General features: G+C 37.0%; 1 protein-coding gene across 3 annotated transcripts in view; it reads right to left on the bottom strand.

Moving 5' to 3' along the window:
• The window catches only part of ZFR (zinc finger RNA binding protein), an 80,632-nt gene that overhangs the window by 48,236 nt on the left and 11,332 nt on the right, over positions 1-21,064 (bottom strand). For 2 of the 3 annotated variants that reach the window (XM_028097956.1, XM_028097958.1), the window contains exons 3-7: positions 15,140-15,163; positions 13,357-13,639; positions 10,957-11,101; positions 8,304-8,522; positions 1,755-2,002 (exon numbers count right to left, since the gene is read on the bottom strand). In XM_028097956.1, the coding sequence (XP_027953757.1) occupies positions 1,755-2,002; positions 8,304-8,522; positions 10,957-11,101; positions 13,357-13,639; positions 15,140-15,163 (919 nt within the window). The remainder of the gene's footprint in view (positions 1-1,754; positions 2,003-8,303; positions 8,523-10,956; positions 11,102-13,356; positions 13,640-15,139; positions 15,164-21,064) is intronic. The other variant, XM_028097957.1, reaches the window with a different exon arrangement.

The following is a 21,064-nucleotide window of genomic DNA, read 5'->3' as shown; positions in this document are numbered from 1 at the left end:
AAGCCAAACAGTGGCAGAACCAGGACTGGGACCATGGCCCCTTAAACGTGAATCTTAATCTCTCTCCTCCCTCCTTTGTCCACACCTAGATTCTAACTTAAAAAGTCAATGATGCTTTTCTCAAAGGCTCATTAGCCCCTTAAGGCACTGCCTCTGACTTGCAGAAGTATCCCTGGCCTATTCTTTCATAAAAATCTAGACACTCCAAACCAATGGTCAGCCTTATATATATCATTCTAAATGCTACTTTTCACCAATGATCTTAGACCCATGTTCTAGCATTTTATATGGGTAACAGATACTCAACACATCTTTTGGGTCTACATTTGCCACTCATAGCATCATCCCCTCTCAGTAGCCATCGCAGAGTAGGATATACTTCTTCCATGTTTAATCCTGGGTCCCTGCCAACATTCCCTACCTGCTCCGTGTCCCCTGACCATGTAATCACAATGAAACTATTTCCTATCACACTCAAATAGGGAGAAAGAAGGTTTTATGTAACTAGTCACATATATTAAATATTCCACAATCATTCCCTAATTTGTGTAACTCAGGGAATGCTGGTAATTGAAAATAATCTAAAAAATCAGTATTTAAAAAGTAGATAGAACTAATCTAATAAATTAAGAATGTACATAAGTGGGGCAGAGACAGTATTAACAAAGAAACTACTACAGAGTCAAAGACTGTCCCTTCCCAATAATATGCCTTTTATCTGCCAAACTGCTTGTCAATTCTTATATAAAAAGACACTCTTAAGGGGCGCCTGGGTGGCTCAGTCGTTAAGCGTCTGCCTTCAGCTCAGGTCATGATCCCAGGGTCCTGGGATCGAGCCCCACATCAGGTTTCCTGCTCCGTGGGAAGCCTGCTTCTCCCTCTCCCACTCCCCCTGCTTGTGTTCCCTCTCTCACTGCGTCTCTGTCAAATAAATAAAATCTAAAAAAAAAAAAAAAAAAAAGACACTTTTAAAAAAATTAACAATGTCAGGATAAGGGTTAAACACATTAGACTTTATAAACACTCATGCCTAAATCATACATTTTAAGGTGTAACAATCAGGAGAAAAAACAAAACCTGGGGGAAAAGGGGGATAAATATTTTACATGCTCCATTAGTTGATATTTTTGAAAAAGACACTTCCCCACATCTTTCTTGTTCCCAAAGTTTCTATTCCCTCACAAAGGAAATTACACAGAAAGAACATTCTACAAAGCATATGCAAAAATTAGCCTTATTAGAAATGTTATCCTGCAAACTACAGACTGTTAAAAGAACTTATTTTAAGGATTTTTAATATTCCGGAAAGACAATTTTCTTCTGCTATTTAAATGCTCCAAAAAATAACATATTTGACAAAGTCCTCTCATCTTTAATTCAAGTATGTAAAACTGAATGATCTCTATGGTCATCCTTTCTCAACTGTAAAATTCTATTCATATACTCATGGACCTCTAAGAACAGCTAAGGAAATCAATACCAACTGTGTAAGGGGCAAAGTATCTTTCATGAAAAAAGTATAATTTACCCATTTTTCATTAACATAATCATTTAAAAAAATTTTTTTAATAGAATTCTTATGTCTCAATACAAATACCTCTTAAAAAAAGACTGTTTAACAAAATATGTATGTGTTAGCTAAAAGCTAACAGGAAGAAAATGTAAGCCTTCTCTGTTTAACTGTTAGAATATCAACCATACTTGACTATCAAAAATAACTTGAAGGCGTGTGGTAAAACATACAACATAAGTACCTGTGGTCCAGCACAGCTGATCTTACAAACATCACAATAGTGAATCTGGGGCGGTTTGGGAGGCTGTTTTGGTTTCAGTTGTTTATTTTGGAATGGTGCTTTTTTAGTAAAGGTGGTCCCTGTCCAGGCAGCTGTCGCAGCGGCAGCTGCCGCCGCCGCCGCCGCCTGCTTCTGCTGCTGCTGCTGCTGCTGGTAGTAGGAGGATGCAGCTGAATACACTGCTGCTTCATAACCTGAATACGACGTACCTTACAAATCAAATCAAACAAAGAGTACGTTATATAATTACCAAAGGCCAGGTTAAATGCTATGAATTTAAATTCAATAAATTCTGCTAGTAAAGGTAGGTTTAAATGTGCATATTTACAAATAATGAGTATCTCACAAAACCTGGAAAAATCTTATTTACCCTCTCTTTTTATATAAGTCAATCAACAAGTTTTTAACTCCACACATGCCAGGTGTTATAAAGGCATAAAAGAGTCTTAAGATTTGGTCCTTGACTTCGAGAAACTTATAGTTCAGTTGGTGGGATACGACAGTGATAAACGTACGCGGTTACAGAATCTGTTAATATTTCCCCAAAAGAATTCTTCTGCACACAATTTGGGAAGGGTTGAATTGGAAGAAGCGTCTGAACTAGGATATTAGATAGGAAAAAAAGAAACTCATGAAAGTATATGCTTGATGCCTGAGAGGATAGAAGATTTAAAAGAACAGAAAAACACACCAAGACTTTGAGTTCTAGTGATTGATTGGGGGTTGTGCAACTGATCAAAGCAAGGAGCCGACAGAAGCTGGTTTGGAGAAGCAAGGTGAAGAAACCTTAGCAGACGTCTGTGATATGGAGCTGGAGTTCAGATGAATACATAGGACAACAGATAAAAAATTTTGGAAATAAGGACCAAATACATTGGTTCTCATTCTCCAAAAGAAAAAGAGCACCGTATCCAAAAAAAAAAAGAAAAAGAGCACTGTATTTTCTGGTTGAATGCATGGATTGATTCTATCCATTTCCATTGTTCAAAGTCTCTAATGATAAAGCACACCAAGCTAGTTACTGACATAGACATAACATATACATGTTGCTTATGTTCAGTGATCTATAGATTTAAAAATCTATAGAAGTTTTAAATTTGACAAAGTTGTGGGTTTTATTCATAAGCCTACCTCAAAACTGGAAAATTTCTCTCCTTTCTAAACTAAGATCTCTGGAAATTTGGTGGACTCCCTATTGATCACACTGCAAAACTTCTTTTTTTTCAAGTGGAATTAAGTGGGCCAAGAGTCACGTAAGGCTCAGGCAAAATATTCCTAGTTGCCAGGATGGCACATAAGAACTACTTAAGGAAAACTGAACCTCTCTCAAATGCAGACTGCTATATTGAAAAGAAAAGACTTATGACCCACTAGCTCTGAGGCATCTACACACATAGGAAAGAAAACAGGAACTGGGACAGGTGAGGATTTAAGATGCATGGTAAATGAGAATCACAGGCACCTGAAACTGGAAATATCCAGAAAACAGTGCAATCAAGTGATCTGCATGAAAAGCCTTCCTATGGCGCCTGGGTGGCTCAGTCGGTTAAGCAACTGCCTTCAGCTCAGGTCATGATCCTGGAGTCCCGGGATCGAGTCCCACGTCGGGCTCCCTGCTCAGCTTCTGCTTCTCCCTCTGCTTCTCCCTCTGACCCTCTTCCCTCCCTCTCGTGCTCTCTGGCTCTCATTCTCTCTCTCTCTCAAATAAATAAATAAAATCTTTAAAAAAAAAAAAAAAGAAAAGCCTTCCTAGACTTTTATGTCAGGCTATTAAATCATATAAATGCTTATAAAGATAGAAAGTATGGTAAGAGAAGAAAACATCTAAAAGTAAAAATAGGAAGAAGCAGGTAGGCATATCAATAATAAGCATATGATCAGATAAAAAACAATTAGAAAACAACTCATATAACTCATCAAAGGAAAAACTACAGATCAATAAACTCTTCTGGTCAGTCTTACCAATGTCATGTTACTTAAAAATGTGACAGAGGACCAAATACCTTCAAAGTGATAGGCAGAAATATGTAGTTTAAATTTCACTTTTAAAACACCATAAATTGTCTAGTTAAAACTAACAAAGCTATTTTTAAATTATAACTGGCTAGGACCATGATTTTTATATGAAATTTTTTAAGTAGACATTTTCCAAATGACTAGCTATTGTGTACAGAAACTGCAAAATGCCACTTAAATGTAACCTCATGAATTAATGTATCAAGAAAATAAAAAGTAGCATAAGGGCAATAGCATCCTACAATGCTGGATGACCAGGACTTTTAGTTTAGCTTTTTTTTTTTTTTTAAACTGAGAATCCATAGTATGAGGGGCAATGTTCCAGACACAGTGAAGTCTCAAAACAGACCTATTAGGCAAATATTATTACCCTTACTTGACAGATGAGAAAACTGAGGCTAAGAGATCGTGAGATGCTTTAAACACTGAGTTATTTAAACCACATAAATCACTAGGCTAGGCTTAATATTTACAAAATAATCTCCTTCATTTGCACACCTGTAGTCTGAAACTAATAAAAGGGGAGCTTAACTATAGCTTACTACTTAATCTCCTATGACTACTAGCAAACAAATGTACATTTCTTGTAAAAGCACTATGGGTAAACAAATATAAGGTTGCATCTCTAAGTAAAAGCCCAATTTTTTAGGGCTAAAACAGTTTCACTTAAAAAATACTTTTATTAGGAGCGCCTGGGTGACTCAGGGGTTAAGCATCCGACTTTTGATTTAGGCTCAGGTCATGATCTCAGGGTTGTGGGACTGAGCCCCATGTTGGGCTATGCCCTGGGCGTGGAGCCTGCTTGGGATTCTGCCTCTCCCTCACCCTCTCCCCCTCCTAGAAAAAAAAAAATTATTAAAAATGCTTATCAATTAGTAAGTTATGTATTAAGTTAAAATGTAATTTTTAAACGTACAATATCAGAAACAAAATGGTATATACCATTTCAGTAATAATTCAGCATGTTACAAGCCACCATTCAGCAGGTACCAAGATTCCAGAACTAAGTTTAATGAGATGAAAAATATAGCTAACCTAAATTGTAGCTGATATAAAATTGCACATACAGAACTCAGGAGTCCTAACAATGATCTCTTTGGATGGCAATTTCATACTGTGTATCACATTTTTTTTTTAAAGAGCATACCCTTTGACATAATGGGAATTTCTCGGAATTTATCTTAGGGAAACAACTTGCAAATACACGAATCTTTTCATACAAGGATTATTTTACCCACTGTTGTTTCCAGTTTTTCCCTAATATGAAATCTAGCATCCCAAGAAAGAAACTTTAAAATCTATATAGTACAACCATACAATAAAATATTATGCAGCCATTGAAAACTATGTATTTCTAAGCACAGATTCTGATTTCTAAATACCATATTAAAAACCACAGCTCCTTTGTGAAATGGCTGATTGTGAGTCTTGGGCATGAAATGCTTGAAGTGTATCAGTAATATCTTACTGTGGAAGGAAAAAAGGAAAAAGTGCTCAAAGAATAATGATGCCAAGTCCAAACAGCTCAGGAGCCAGTTTGAAAAGGATCTCATTGGCCAAATTTGGGAAAACGTGCCTCAAAAAGAAAAATGAGAGTAATGGATTATACTACACTAAACAAAAGAGAATGAGTCTATAGTAATACTAAAAAAGAAGAGGAGAGGGGATGCTTCCTTAGAGAAGAGTGCTAAGAATCAATGTAAAAAGATTTTATATCCATCATCGTAGAACTTGATTCAGTTAAGAGACTTTCAAAGGATCTAACACCATAGAGTGAAAAGTGGTTGGGTAACAGGCCCATAGATTACCTGGTTAATTACAAAGGGGAAAAGGTATCCTTAAAATGGAGAGATCTGGTAGTCACCACTTCAACCAGTGATTATACTTGGCATCATCAATAAGGAATTTATAGCATTACTTATCTGCTCCTGATGTGATGAAATGCAAAAAGTTCACTTCGGTAGTTTTACTGACTAGAAAACTGCCAAAATCTAAGCATAATGAAAGCAGGTAAATCCAGATTGTGGTATTTTACAGGACAAGTGGCCTGAACTCTTAAAAAATGTCAAGGTCAGGAGAGACAAGATAAAAATAGGAGATTATTCTACAGTAAAGGAAACTGAAACTAACAAAATATGACAACCAAGTACAATCCACGAGCCTTGATTAGACCCTGAATTTAAAACAAAGCACAAACACACCAAACAGAAAGCTCAGCCATAGAAAACACTTGTGGACAACTGAAGAAATTAGATAATATCCATGTTCAATTCCTTTTAATGATATTTGCATGTGGTTATGTAAGAGAATGCCCTTATTCTTAGGAAATACAGGCTGAAGAATTCTAGGCAAAGCACCAGGTCATCTGCAACTTATAAATATAATGCTGACCCATTTGAAATGTTTTAAGAGATAAAGCAAATATGGTAAAATACTAATAATTGGTAAATCTAGGTAAATGGTATATAGACTTTACACTATTTTTTCAAATTTCCTGCAGAATTAAAATTTTCTAAAATAAAAAGTTGGGGAAAAACACAAATCAAAAGAATGATGTATCTTATACTCAGTGACATGAAAGAACATTCACAATGAGAAAAAAAGCGATTAACAAAATAGTATGCACTGGACAAATTCACTTTTATAACAAAATGTATATACTGCGTATGTATATTCCCATGAAGAAAACTAGAGAAAGACATGCACCAAAATGTTAATGGCATTTAGTATCTAGGGGTACATGTCCAGTGATTTAATATTTTCTTTTTTATCTATAGTTTCTAGTTTTAAATATAACAGTAAATAAACTCACATAATATAACAGTAAATAAAAATAATTAACAGTATATAAATATACTCACATAATATAACAGTAAATAAAAATAATTAACTTCATCCTGTGTAAGATATATTCAAGTAATGGAGACAATGGAAGAGAGACAGAAAAGAGAGGGAGGAGGAGAACATATAAGACAGAAGCAGTAACAGGGAAGGATACTATCGTACTCCTTATTTTGTTGAATGTGGACATTAAAAAAAAATGTGTCCAGTCAGAGCTCACTGAAATAATCCCATTTATAGTTATAACGGATTAATCAGATACAAATAAAAATTAATCAGAGATAAAGAGGGGCACAAAAGTTGTATCTGGGCAATCCTGAATGACAGATCTGGGAATAACCTCTCCTCACTCCCAATTCATTTCTGCTTGGTTGTCACAGTTAACTTATAAATTTGCTCCTTTTGGGCACCCTTTTGGCCCACAAGATAAAGACAGACATCATAACAGAGCCTGCAAGGCTTTTCACGCTGACATTTCCAGCCTTATCTCCTGATATTTACCCCATATATTCTGTATTCCAGCCACAACAAACTTGTTCCTAAATACTCCACATCTGCCTAATTCACCACCATATCCCCAGCACCCAGCATAAGCATTTGTCATAGGATAAGAAATAAAAATATCTGAAAAACAGGGCGCCTGGGTGGCTGAGTCCTTTAAGCATCTGACTCTTGACTTGGGCTCTGTGCTGGGTGTGGGGTCTGCTTAAGATTCTCTCTCCCTCTCCCTCTGCCCCTCCTCCCCTGCTTAAGCATGTGCCCGCGTACTCTCTCTCAAAACAAACTCTGAAAAACAACAAAAGAAATTTTTAATTCAGTAGTTAGGGTTTTAACACCCAAACTGCGATAATTATCAAGAACTAAAATTGCCCATATTGCCTTAAATCATCCATAGAATAAGACAAGGTATTGAGAAATAAAATGCAGAACCAACCATATAGTAGTACAAGGTTACATGTCTACAAAAAAGCAACATGTGATTTTAATCACTGAAATAATGCAAAGTACCTTAGCTAGAAATTAGCAAAAGCAGTGGACATAGCGAGATTTTAATGAACATATTTCTCTTAATATAATGATTTAAGGAAATATATAATTTCCGTAATAAGATAATAAAATAGATATATGATTATTTCAGGAAAATAGAGCTACTCTGTCCTTCCAAGACACTTATGTTATATAACAACCTTATGGATATTTACAAAGGCTACCCAATTATTTTCAAGATTACTTATTCCTGATAATAAAGAAATAGTTCCCTGGTGGCTGAAATAAACAATACTATTTGTCAGTGGTAGTCCCTGAATGTTAACCTTAAGTTTTCAAATTCATTTGGAAAAGTCAGAAAAAAAAATAACCTTGTAAAATACTAGGTGTTATTTTCTCTAACTGCAATGCGAGGCCCAGGACTCATGCATAACTGCCTTTCAAATGCCCAAAGAGCATTTTACATTGTTAGTATCTCCTGGCTTAAAAAAACAAAAACCCTAAAAACACAACTTAGAGTATGGTCCATTTGTCACATGAGACACATAGAGCAACACCTATTTAATTCAATTCTTGCTACTGGGAGTAAGATCATGCCACAGAATATCAAGATAGTTTCTAATAAGTTTGATTTGTTTACTCATTTAAACAGTTTATCCATCTTACCAGAATAAGTGACTGCTGTGGTACTGTAAGTAGCACTCTGGGTATAGGATGGCACCACAGTAGCTGCAGCTGCTACTGGCTGTACGGTGGAAGATACAGGATAAATGGAGAAAGTAGTGGTAGCTGGACTTGGTGTGGCTGGTTTTATGGCTGTCACTTGTCGAGTTTGCTGGGCTTGTGTATACTGAGTTGCACCTTGGCTATAACCCGCTTTGGGGGCTAAAAGGGCAAAGAGATTTCAGAAAATTATAAAGGTGAACCTCAACAGTTATTGTACCAATATTCTTGAAAATTAGAAAAAGTGTAAATATCAACTGTAAATTTAATGCTAGCAATTTCTTCTTGGCAAAAGGGTTGAAATTCTTATTACCAACTAAATAAAATATAACATCTACATAAAATTCATTTACCATCCCTTCCCAGATGCTTTCTATGTATTTCCAGAATGGCATTTTGTCCAAATTTACAACTAACTGAAATAGCAGTACTACTTAAAACAGGTACTAATAAAGTTTTTAGAAAAGGCATGTGTGTATTTAGGAGAGTCAGTCTAACTTGAGGGTTATGCTTAATATTGTGAACAGAATAAAGAGCCTCAAATACGATTTCAATTCACGGTAAAAATTTCAATGTTTAATTATATCGAACTTGTTCATATACCATTCATATTTTAATTTATCTATAGTGAACTTCAGTCTAATTCCAACTCACAAGGTGCCACTGACTTAATTCTTCAAATATGAACAGCTTGAGTGCAACTGTTTTTTTAAATGGCTACCATTCATGTTTCTGTTAAACTTTCTGCTGCCTTTAATCATATCCAAAATAGACGTACGCTTTAAGAATCTTACGAACCTTATTAAGCCCTAAATTAATAATTAATCTTATTAATGATCACTAAAGCATACAAATGTAATTCCTGATAAAGGCCCAGTTATCAGGGGGCTGAACTCACTTTATGCTTAGTTAAGGCACCTTAAATAAACAGCACTTAAAAGTTTATAAAATGGTTATCTACATGTAGTATAAAACTTGATCCACACAACACACACGAGGACATTTTACAAAAGGAAACTAATGTCCGAAGAGCTCCATGGCTTACAAGGCACATAGTCAATGTCAGAGCTAAGACTAAATCAAGACTCTTCTGACTCTTTAACATAATCTAACTTTGATAATTAACCAGGAAGTTCACTACAGATCAGTGTACCCACATATTCTTAGAGAAGAAACTATAAGAAAAGTTGGTCATTACAATTCAAAATATTTTTATACCACTTTTAAGGGACTCACAGAAATCTTAGAACTAAAAGTACCGTAGAGAGGTTTGGGTCAACTACCTCATTTACAAATAACAGAGATGAAAAGAGGTAAAACTCACTCAACCACATTAGTGGTAAGGCCAGTACGAGAGCCAGTCCTACTCCTTCCTAATCCAAGGCTCTACCCACACTCTTACGGTCCTTCAAAAGTAACTAAAATAAAGGAACTGTCTACTTTTCTGAACTCAGAAAGCTTTGTTTAAAAGTTTTCAGCTGAATCTCTATCAAAAAATCTACAAGTGGTGCCTGTGTGGCTCAGTCAGTTAAGCATCTGATTCTTGACTGAGATTCTTTCCCTCTGTCCCTCCCCCTGCTCACACTCTTTAAAATAAATAAATCTTGGGGTGCCTGGGTGGTTCAGTGGGTTAAGCATCTGCCTTTGGGTTGGGTCATGATCCCAGAGTCCTCGGATGGAGGTCCACATCGGGCTCCCTACTCAGGGGCGAGCCTGCTTCTTCATCTTCCTGTGACTCCCCCTGCTTGTGCATGGGCAAGTGTGCGCACTGTCAAATAAATAAAATCTTTAAAAAAATAAAATAAGGGGCGCCTGGGTGGCTCAGTTGGTTAAGCGACTGCCTTCGGCTCAGGACATGATCCTGGAGTCCTGGGATCGAGTCCGCATCAGGCTCCCTGCTCGGCAGGGAGTCTGCTTCTCCCTCTGACCCTCCCCCCTCTCATGTGCTCTCTCTATTTAATTTTCTCTCTCTCTCAACAAATAAATAAAATCGAGTCTCGCATTGGGATCCCTGCTTAGTGGAGAGCCCGCTTCTCCCTCTTACCCTCCCCCCTCTCATGTGCTCTCTTTCTCAAATAAAATCTTTAAAATAAAATAAAATAATCTTAAAAAAAAAAAGAAAGACTAAATATGTGGGCTTTCTTGAAAACAAAGTATTTCCTGTATTTGAACCATTACATTTACTGTAGTATCAGAGGCTGGAAACAGAACCAACTGTCATTACTGATCAGAGAAAGATGCATTAAAAATACAGGCCCACCAAGGGTTTCCACTGGTTACACAAAGGCTATCAGCAGTATGTTCTGGGCATTTCTGGCGAAGATAAGGATGTGGCCAGAAGTTATCAGCACAACTCCTAGAAATCAAATACATTTCAGGGAGAGAAGGGCATGATTACAGTTTGCCCCCATAGCCCTCTCACTCTTTGGTACTCAAAGGTATGCAGCAGCAGAAGAGAAGGACATGGCTAGAATCTGCTTCTTGAGATAACAGAACACAATAGCTTAGGTGGACTCAAAAGGGTATCTTCATTAAGCACATTGAATAATGTATTTCAGTAGTTTTCAATGAAACTGTGTATGCCAATAAAACCCACCTGTCTGATAGTAGGTTTCAGCAACAGAAGGCTGAGGCTGGGCAGCAGCTGCTACAGCAGCAGCAGTTGCCGTTGGCTGTTGGTAGTACTGCTTACTATCATATGCTACAGCAGGAGCAGTGGATCTTACATATGAGTACGAGTCCTAAAGAAAGGGAATGAAAGAAAATCTTGCTGTAAGTGGCAGGAAAAATCCCTAACTCTATTATATAAAAGTGTAATAAAGGAAAAAAAACTAACTATTGACCTAGGTATAACAGTCAAATTCAAAACAAAGGGCATTCAATTCTGGACTTTGAAAATAAGGTTAAAGCCATTTCAAGCAGCATGTTTAATTTTACATCAGGAAAAAAAAACCACTGACACATTTTAAAATAATGCTTATCTTTAAAATTCTATTAAGAAAGGGGCACCTGGGTGGCTCCGTAGGTTAAGTAGCAGTCTTGATTTAGGCTCAGGTCATGATCTCAGGGTCCTGGGATCAAATCTGGTGTTGTGCTCTGGGGTAGGGGGGTGGTTCTGCTTGAGGATTCACTCTCCCTTCCCCCTGCTCGCTCCCTCACTCTCTCTCTCACACTCAAATAAATAAATCTTAAAAAAAAAAATCTATTAAGAAATTCATAGAAGTTTTGCTTTAAAAATGGATCTCATAGTAAAGACCACTTGCGTGTCTTAAACTTTGCCACTACTCCAGCTTTCTTTTCATTCTTTTTTATTTACCACTATTATTTACAACTTATTTTTTTTAAATAGGCTCCATGCCCAGCACTGAGCCCAACGCAGGGCCTGAACTCATGACCGTGAGATCAAGACCTGAGCTGAGATCAAGACCTAAGTTGAGATCAATAGGGACGCTTAACTGACTGAGTCACCCAGGTGCCCCTGTTTACCACTATCGTTAACATAATGAATAGAAGCTTCCGGGTGGAGGAGAGGAAAGGGGAACACAGGTTCTAGGGAGAAGGAACACTATATATAAATCTCCAAGGCAGTGAAGATCAAGGTGAGCTGGGTGAATTCTGGCACTAAACAAAGTGAGGAGGGATGGGAAGGTATGCAGGTGGAAAGGCTCAAGAAGTAGGCAGGGCCCAGAAAATGATGGGCTTCATACACCTTATTAAAAACAATGAAAATTTATTACATTTCATCTCTGGACATAATGAAAATAATCACACATAGCAAAAGGGGCTCTGAGTTTAGTAACTTGCAAATATCTTTTTATTAAAGATTAATTTACTTATTTTAGAGAGAGCACAGGGGGCCGTGGCAAAGGAGAGGGAGAGAGAATCTCAAGCAGACTCCCCACTGAGAGCAGAGTCCACTGTGGGGCTCATCCCATGTCCCCAAGATCACAACCCAAGCTGAAATCAAGAGTTAGACCCAACCAACTAAGCCACCCAGGTGCCCCGTAATTTGACAAATATTAAGAAAAAATACTAACATTATAATTTATATGTCAATTCATTACTTAGCAAAATAAATTCATATACTTTAGAAAGAACATAGAAAAACTAGGCAAAGTTCAGAAGACCCTAAAGCAAACAAACAGAAAGCAGGTTATTAAAGGATTAGAACCAGGGGAGCCTAGGTGGCTCCGTCGGCTAAGTGTCAGACTCTTGATTTCGGCTCAGATCATGATCTCAGGGTCACGAGACTGAGCCCTGCGTCAGGGTCTGCACTCAGAAGGGAGTCTGCTAGAGATTCTCTCCCTCCCTCTCCCCCAGTTCCTGCATGCTCTCTCTCAAACAAATAAATCTTAAAAGAAAAATAAAGGATTAGAACCAAATTTAAATAAGTAGTAATTTAGTACCATAATAAACATAGTACTATAAAAGGGAATTAGAGCTTCATGTCTCAAATAAGACTGAACCAAAAGCAACTACAGGATATAAGAGCAGCACCAATTTCTGTTACATACTAAGAAAGAATACTTTGAGGGGAAGAATGTACAGGCAAGAGAATTTCTGCTCTTGTTAAGTACTAAGAAGACACTATGTAATTGTTTGGCCCATATAGTTTAGGCTCATGGTTCTCAAAATAGGAGACAGAGGAACACTGCCATAGTACAAACAAGGAGCATCTTCCCCATGTCTTCATTTTTCTGAAAACCTTGGTTGAATATTTAACCAGCAATTAATGTAAGATATTTTTAATTAAAGCAGACATAGATATAAAATTGACTGGAATGGACTCAGGGGAATTATTTCTAAAAACTCACTGCAAGGGAACTTAATGCTTGGACTATGCCCCTAAATTACCTAAGAATACACATTCATTTCTATCATCAGAGTTGTATTTTGGAAGACCCAAGTATGATAAGCACTGGCTTGGACATTATATCATACACTGGGGTCACTGAAGCCTGTGTGTTAAGACTACTGAAACTAGTAGTTTTCTTACCTGGTAGTTCTGTGTAGTAGCTGGGGGTGGTGGTGGTGGTGCTTCTTGTTGTCTCTGGGTATAACCATAGTCAGTTGCTGTATGTGCAGTGGGGTAGCCTCCATAAGCAGCAGCTGTTGCAGCAGCTGCAACAGCTACTGGAGCAGGCCTGGCAACTGCAACTGTGGCGGCCGCTGGTGCATAGGCAGCAGTAACTGTGTGAGCAGCTACTGGAGCCTGATGGACAGTGTAGCTAGCAACTGTAGTTGGATGAGAGTAGGCTACACCCGAAGCTGGCTGCTGGCTATATTGTGGAGTAGAAGAATAAACATAATACAATTTAATTTTAAAATCTAAGAGTTTAACAAAATAAAAAGCACATTTTCAAGAAATTTAATCATGGACTACAAAACACCAAGTATTTGAACTCAATAAGCCTAGTCAATACCGTATTTGTTACTGTTGTATAATTTTTATTCCTTAATCTCAATGCATTAGACAGTCACACATACTATGCTTAAGATCATGGACCATATCACAAAGCAGGGACTTGTCGACAAACTGGGATAAAATGCAGTATTAGGAAGAAAGGAAAACTTGATGAAACTAGGAATTTAAAAAATTATTTGTTGCTTGTAGAGTTCTTTATTATGTTCTACAGTTAAAAAAAAAATCTCTACAAAGAAATCATGTTAAAAATACTACATTCTAACTCCAACTGTAGAAAACATTTAAAGTAGAAAACTATTACCCAGTTGACTTAAATACTTGTGATACTCTAGGGCAGTAGTTCTCAACTGGGGGAGATTTTGCCCTCCAGGAACATCTGGCCATGTCTGGAGATATTTTTGATGGTCAAACTGCAGAGGAGGTGGTGGTGATGTGTGCTACTGGCACCTAGTGGGTAGAAGCCAGTGATGCTGTTACATATCCTACAATGCACAGGACAGCTACCCACAACAAAGAATTATCCAAAGAATGTTAACAGTGCTGAGGTTGAGAAATCTTGCTCTAGGGCACAAAACCTACAATGGACTCTCTATTATTTTAGATAAATTACTCAAGTTACAGGCAGCGTTTCATTATACACATTTATTTTTCTCTCAAAAAGGTAGCACATGTTGCAAAAGGAGACCTAAGCCAGATACTTTGCAATCATAACCATTTAAAACTCAAAGAGGCAAAAACATTTTCCAAAACTGTAAATCAAATAAAATTTCCAGCTAAAGTTCTCAGAGTGATGTTTAACTTTTTAAAAATTTTAACTTTTAAATTGAGAGTCTATGTCACATAAAACCAAGGCTTACAGATGTTAAGCACATCAAAGTGTATTTGTTGGTCTAGGTTCTCTAGAACACTCACAATTACACTTGCTAAAGCTTAATTACCAAGGCAGAAATGCCTTCTAAAAAAAGGAGAGCCCCAACAGTTATTCAGCTGACAGGTTTTACATGACCGTTAAGTCTTAATATGAGCCAACAGTTAAGAATAGCTAAGAAAAAAATACCTAACATAAGCTGAAGCTGCTCTATTAAGTGTCTGATTCATGGGTTATAGTACAGTATATTCTTCACTGGTGTGCACACTACCATACAAATATGGCATAGAATTAGAATTTGGGGCCATCACATTTTAACTGTATTAGGGAAAACACTGATAATTATAATGTATTCAAAGGGAATCAATATGAAGCTTATAAGTATGGCTATTATTTCACATAAAAAATGGAGGACCTGGGAACATTCAGTCTAGAAGAGGTGACTGGGGAAGATAGGAGAGCTGCCTTCTAATAGAAGAGACTTACTCCATGCTGCTCCAGAGAACAGAACTAGAACCAATGGATGGAAGGGTGGCAGATTTCAGCCCAATATGAAAAAGAAAAAAAAACAAAAACTTAGAACAAAGTCCAAAGAAACTCTTATAATTTATATTCGGATGAGGTTTTCCACATTTTGATATTAAAAGTAGCTAATATTTTCTACATATATGACAATTAAAAGACAGGAAAAGGGAAATTTAAATTGTAATAGTGGAAAAATTGGTTTGGGATTGACACTTTCTATGGATAATTCCATATCCTTAAGAAAAAATGCCAATAACATTATTATTTCTTCAAAATTCCTAGAACTGAAAAAGAATTATATTTAAAATATAAATACACCAGTTCTGTGAAGCTTGTATTTAACATTTACTGATAAAATTTCACACATTCAGACTACACTGCATAAAAAGGGTTTGGTTATGTAAAAATTCAGATAATCTTGGATTCCTATACAGTTTCCATTCATCCCACTGCTCTTTATTGAATATCTGTTCACACTTCCTGGTCTCCAAAACTTGTCCTATAGGACAAAAAACAAAGTGGGAATAGAATAGGAATGTCAAGTCAACTAGGCAAGCAATTTGATTTATACTGCCTCTGATCCTTAAAGGTCCATTGACTAAAAAAGGGATGATGATATGCTCTGGTTTAAGCCTATTGTCCCCCCATAATTATTAACAGTATGCTCCCACACCGATGTGTCTCAGTTTGAACAATAAATCTTATAATCTCCCTTCCCAGGAACCATATAACAAGATGTCAGTACATTTAGCAATTATCATATACTCCATGCCTAGGGCTGCCTAACCTAACTCTGATCTGTATAGTCAGATCTGCTCAGATATGTGGCTGGAACCATATCCTCTACCAAAAGCATCATGAAGAATAATGATTTAGTTCCAATTCCCACGGGTTAAGGGCTAGGGCAGTGGTCTGCTGTTCAGAATAAAGATTTTCTAGTTTGTCATCTTAAACCCATCTGGGAAATTCTCTTTCAATCTGAAATATCCTTAGAAAATTGCCTTCTATGTGATGTATCTGACCAGCCTGGGTTATACCAATTCAATTAAATATCTAGTGGCTAAGTCTAAAAAAGTAAGTAAATTTTTAAAAATTCAGGTCCTATCAAGTTCAAATTAGTTTAAGCAAAATTAATCTTAGGTTGAAATATTTTAAACCAAGGTTTTGCCTAGTTTGTAGTGTTAGAATAAAAGGTATTAAATTATATCCCTACATAAAACTTAAGACTTAATGGTCACTAGATGATTTTTAAAATAAAATAGGATAAGTAAATAAAAACCCAAATCTTGTGCGATAAAAACATATTTGTGAAATATGCAAAAACTTTCATTTTCATCCAGCAGAAAAGAAGCTTCTATTTAGATAATATCCTTTGTGAATAAATCTAATAAATCAGTTTTAAACCAGGACAAACTAAATAATAAATCATAAAACAAACATAAAAATATGGGATGAACAAGATTAAGAAATACTTGAAGAATCATACACAAAATGGAAGGGTATTTCTCTTGGGGGGAGAAAAAGGCAGAGAAAGTATTTAGGGAATTATTTATATTAAAAAGTAATTACACTTTTACATTCTTGGACTTCACCTGGAGGTTAATGGCCAGCTCTCTCCTTGCTTACCAGAAAGTGAAACCAGCCAGAGTCCTTACCAAAATAGACAGCCGACCAAAATCACCAAAGAAAGCCTACTATAAACTGCAAAAGAAACAGGAATAATCCTGCAGGAAATGGATATCTCAATGTAACAAACAAGAATTTTCACAAACTCTAATTTGTATCCATGAAATAAGAACTTAACACCAGTTAGAAGATAAAGTTAAGGGATATAGGCAAGATCAGGATATAAAAACTATAAAAGAGAAGATAAATCTAGGAAGTCCAATATCCAACTAGAAGGAATTCTGAAAAGAAAAAAGCAAATAAAAGAAATTAAGAAAGAATATTTCCCACTCTGGAAGGGAGGCACATATTTTCAAATTTAAAGGGCCTACAGAGGGGTGCCTGAGTGGCTCAGTTCATTAAGCATTTGCCTTCAGCTCAGGTCATGATCCCAGGGTCCTGGGATAGAGCTCTGCCATCAGGCTCCCTGCTCAGTAGGGAGCCTGCTTCACCTCCCTCTGCCGCTTCCCCTGCATGTGCTCTCTCCCTCTCTCTCTCAAATAAATGAATAAATTCTTTAAAAAAAGGGCCTACAGAGTACAAAGCAGAATGAAAGAACAAAACCTCGAGACATACAGCATTTCACAACATCTCAAAGTTAAAAAAGTATATATATATATTTTTTTCAAAGTCTCCAGAGAGGAAAAACAAGTCACCTGCATACAACTACACGAAAACCAGACTTTTACTGATAACACTAGTGCTAGAATACAGTAGACTAATGTCTTAAAAAATTCGAGGGAAAATGGTTATTAATACAGAGTTCTGTACCCAGCTAAACCATTAAGACAGAATAAAGGTGGTTGTTGGTTTTTTCTTTTTTTTTTTTTTTGACATTCAAGAACTGAGAGTTTATCTCCTATATACCTTTTCTTTGGAAGTGACATGAAGATGTACTTTAACAAAAAATAAACCAAGAAAGAAATCATGGGATCCTATAAATAGTGGATCCAAACCCAGGAGGGAGATGAGAGCCCAGGTCACCAGCTGTGCAGCAGGCCCAAAGAGGCAGCAAGCTTGGACTCGAAGTAAAAAAAAAAAAAGGACAGAAGCCTCCAGGAGAGAGATGTCCAGGAAAATAAAGGATTGGACAACAGACAGTAGACTAGGAACCTGAAAAAATATTAAGATACAATCAAGGCACCAAAAAGATTTTTGGGAAAAAAAGGCAATGAAAGACTTCAGCAAATAGGGCATTGCTCAAGAAAGGCATGATCCTGGTAAAAGACACCACAGTTAAGCAATTAGTAGGGTGTAAAAAAAAAAAAACACCAAACATCCATTTGAACTTGAACTGAGGAAGATTCTTCTATTAAGTGGTACAGGGTTGTAAAAATGGAAGACATTAGGAATGATAATCATAGACCACCACCACTTGGATTCACAGTTAAGTCCTATTTACAGTCCTATTAGTAAGTTTCTGCCTTAAAAGTTTTAGAATCAACCTAAATTACAGAAGATAAACTATGATTACAGAATATAATGTAAATGTTAATCACAAGTAGAACTAGAGCTAAGTTGGGGGATGGGGTGGGGAAAGAGGGAAAGTAAAGCACCAGAGTTTCAAGATTCTTTTCCTAATATAGAGAGTACCGAGATACAGACTACCTTTGTTGGAAATGGAGTGTCTGAAAGTAAGAGAAATAGCCCTATCATTGAACTTCGAAGGAGAAATAAGAGGCATGAGAGGGTATGAACTAAATCTTAACTGTGATTGTAGGCAATAAAAATATAATGCATAAAAAGTCAATAAATTAAGACACAGAGAGGGGTGCCTGGGTGGCTCAGTTGTTAAGCATCTGCCTTCGGCTCAGGTCATGATCCCAGGGTCCTGGGATCGAGCCCCGCATCGGGCTCCCTGCTTGGCAGGAAGCCTGCTTCTCCCTCTCCCACTCTCACTGCTTGTGTTCCCTCTCTCACTATCTCTCTCTCTGTCAAATAAATAAATAAAATCTTAAAAAAATAAAAAGACACAGAGAAGCACATTATTTAATGATAGGGAGTTAGAAATAAAACCAGAACGTATTAAAGGTGGGAGTCGCTACAAAGTGGAATTGGGGAGAAGGGATTAGGAAAATAAGGGAATGCTGTTTTCATTAAAAGCCCTTCTAGGGGTGCCTGAATGGCTCAGTCAGTTAAGCGTCTGACTCTTGGTTTTGGCGCAGGTCATGATCTCATAAGGGTTGTGAGACTGAGCTCTGCATCAGGCTTCACACTCGGTGCGGACGGAGTCTGCTTGAGATTCTCTCCCTCTCCTCCCCCACTACACGTGCATGCGTGCTCTTTCTCTCTTAAAATCTAAAAAGAATCCCTTCTATTTTTAATTACATTATGTATTATTCTGGGAGGAGCATAAAACATAATTTTCAAACTGGCAAGTTGAATGACCAACAACCACAAATTTAAATTACTCCTGTCTAGGTATTCCAACTCAATTCTAACTTCTACATTTCTGGTCTCGACCCTAACCTATACCCAACTCCAAGCCCATTTTTAGTGCTTTCAAATTCCATTAATATGACCTGGATTTACATTATACTAAAGTTATAGTCACTACCAGCATTAAAACAACTATGCATACCAATGGCTTGTCCATATAAGTGGCATCTGGTAACAGGGAAAACATTCCTATACCTCTTTTAATTTCTATACAGCAGTGATTTTCAAAATATGATCCAAGGACTGTTAGGATCCAGGAGGTTATCCCTTTTTCAATTACAGATTGCCTTCATATAATTTAATCCAAACAATTTATTGCAACAGACTGAATGCAGAAGCAGATGGAGAACCAACCATTTTAATTAAGATATTAAAAAGATTTATAAAAATCTTTGTAAAGATATAAAACAATGCCTCTTGTCTCCCTATTATTGGAGGACAGGAATAGTTATTTTTTTATAGTTCCATAAAGAAATTTGGGGTTAACATGTAGTAGTCTTTTTATTTTAAAATGATTTAATAAATGTTTTTAAAATTCTATGACAGTAAATATTAATATAATCAACATAAACAAAAGCTCTTTGGGTCTTCAATAATTATAACTGCTTTAGGGGTCTCAAAACCATAAGCTTCAAGAGCTACCATTTTATGATATAGAGCATTAACTTTGATTCATCATTCATTTCCCTGCTCTTTACACCTTTAAACAAAAACATTTTCTTCTATTCTGTAACAGTGAAACAGTTCTCAGGGAAAATGAGCAGTGCACATGGTCAGAGCCCCAGGTCTGTTGCCTACAACTGCAATATCCCTATCCAGGGCTCAAAATCTCCCACTTTACCTAGTGTGCTGTGCACAAATATCATTTTCTGTGACAGCAGACAAGAAAGGTATTAGGAAGCAATGGCCTAGAACTCTGGGACTCCCACAAGAAACCAGCACAGAAGGTGAACTAGAAAAAAGTCCATTTTCCCTTGTAAGGGAAAACTGTAGAAGAAACTTTCCTAGCTCAGCCTTGGCTCTGGGTAAAGGGGAGAGAAGTCTCCCTTAATAATTTTTTTTTTCTTTTTTGAGTGAGAGAGCAGTGTGTGGGCATGGGGTGGAGGGGTGGGGCAGAGAGAGAGGGAGAGAGGGAGAGAATCCTAAGCAGGCTCCATGGGGGGTTCCACCTCATGACCCTGAGATCATGACCTGAACCAAAGGTTCAGGAGCTTACCGACTGAACCCCCCAAGCACCCCTCCCCTGACAATTCTTTATGACAAGCCAGTCTTCCCCTAGGTTTGGGTTCTGGAATTCACCTTATCTAAGAAAACTCGAAGCTAAGTAGTTAGTTTAATATATCCCTGAGATGATAGTGCTTTCAGATGCCATAAAACGTATTTTCCTCTCTAAATGCTACAATGTTCTAACAAACAGGAGAGCTCAATAAAAACATCACAACAAATACCATAAGAAAAGTTACTAAAAGCAGGAGTTTGCAGAATAAAAAATTTGAAAAGACTGTAAGTATTAGAATTATTGACTATAAAATATAAAATAAGTATACTTAAAAAGGTAAAAGAGTGACGCCTGGGTGGCTCAGTCCACTAAGCGCCTGACTCTTAATCTTAGCTCAGTTTTTTTTTTAAGATTTTACTTATTTGAGAGAGAGAGAGAGAGGAAGGGGCAGAGGCAGAGGATCTCAAGCAGACTCCTCAGCATGGAGCCCATGCGGGGCTCAATCTCATGACTGAGCCAAAACCAATAGTTGGACGCTTAACTGACTGAGCCACCCAGGTACC

Source organism: Eumetopias jubatus, unplaced genomic scaffold (assembly GCF_037043125.1).
Source record: "Eumetopias jubatus isolate StellerSeaLion01/CBP00866 unplaced genomic scaffold, mEumJub1_p1.0 scaffold_5, whole genome shotgun sequence".
NCBI classification, from domain to species: Eukaryota; Metazoa; Chordata; class Mammalia; order Carnivora; family Otariidae; genus Eumetopias; species Eumetopias jubatus.
The sequence above is the reverse complement of the archived record's forward strand: the minus strand, read 5'-3'. Positions and strand labels throughout refer to the sequence as shown.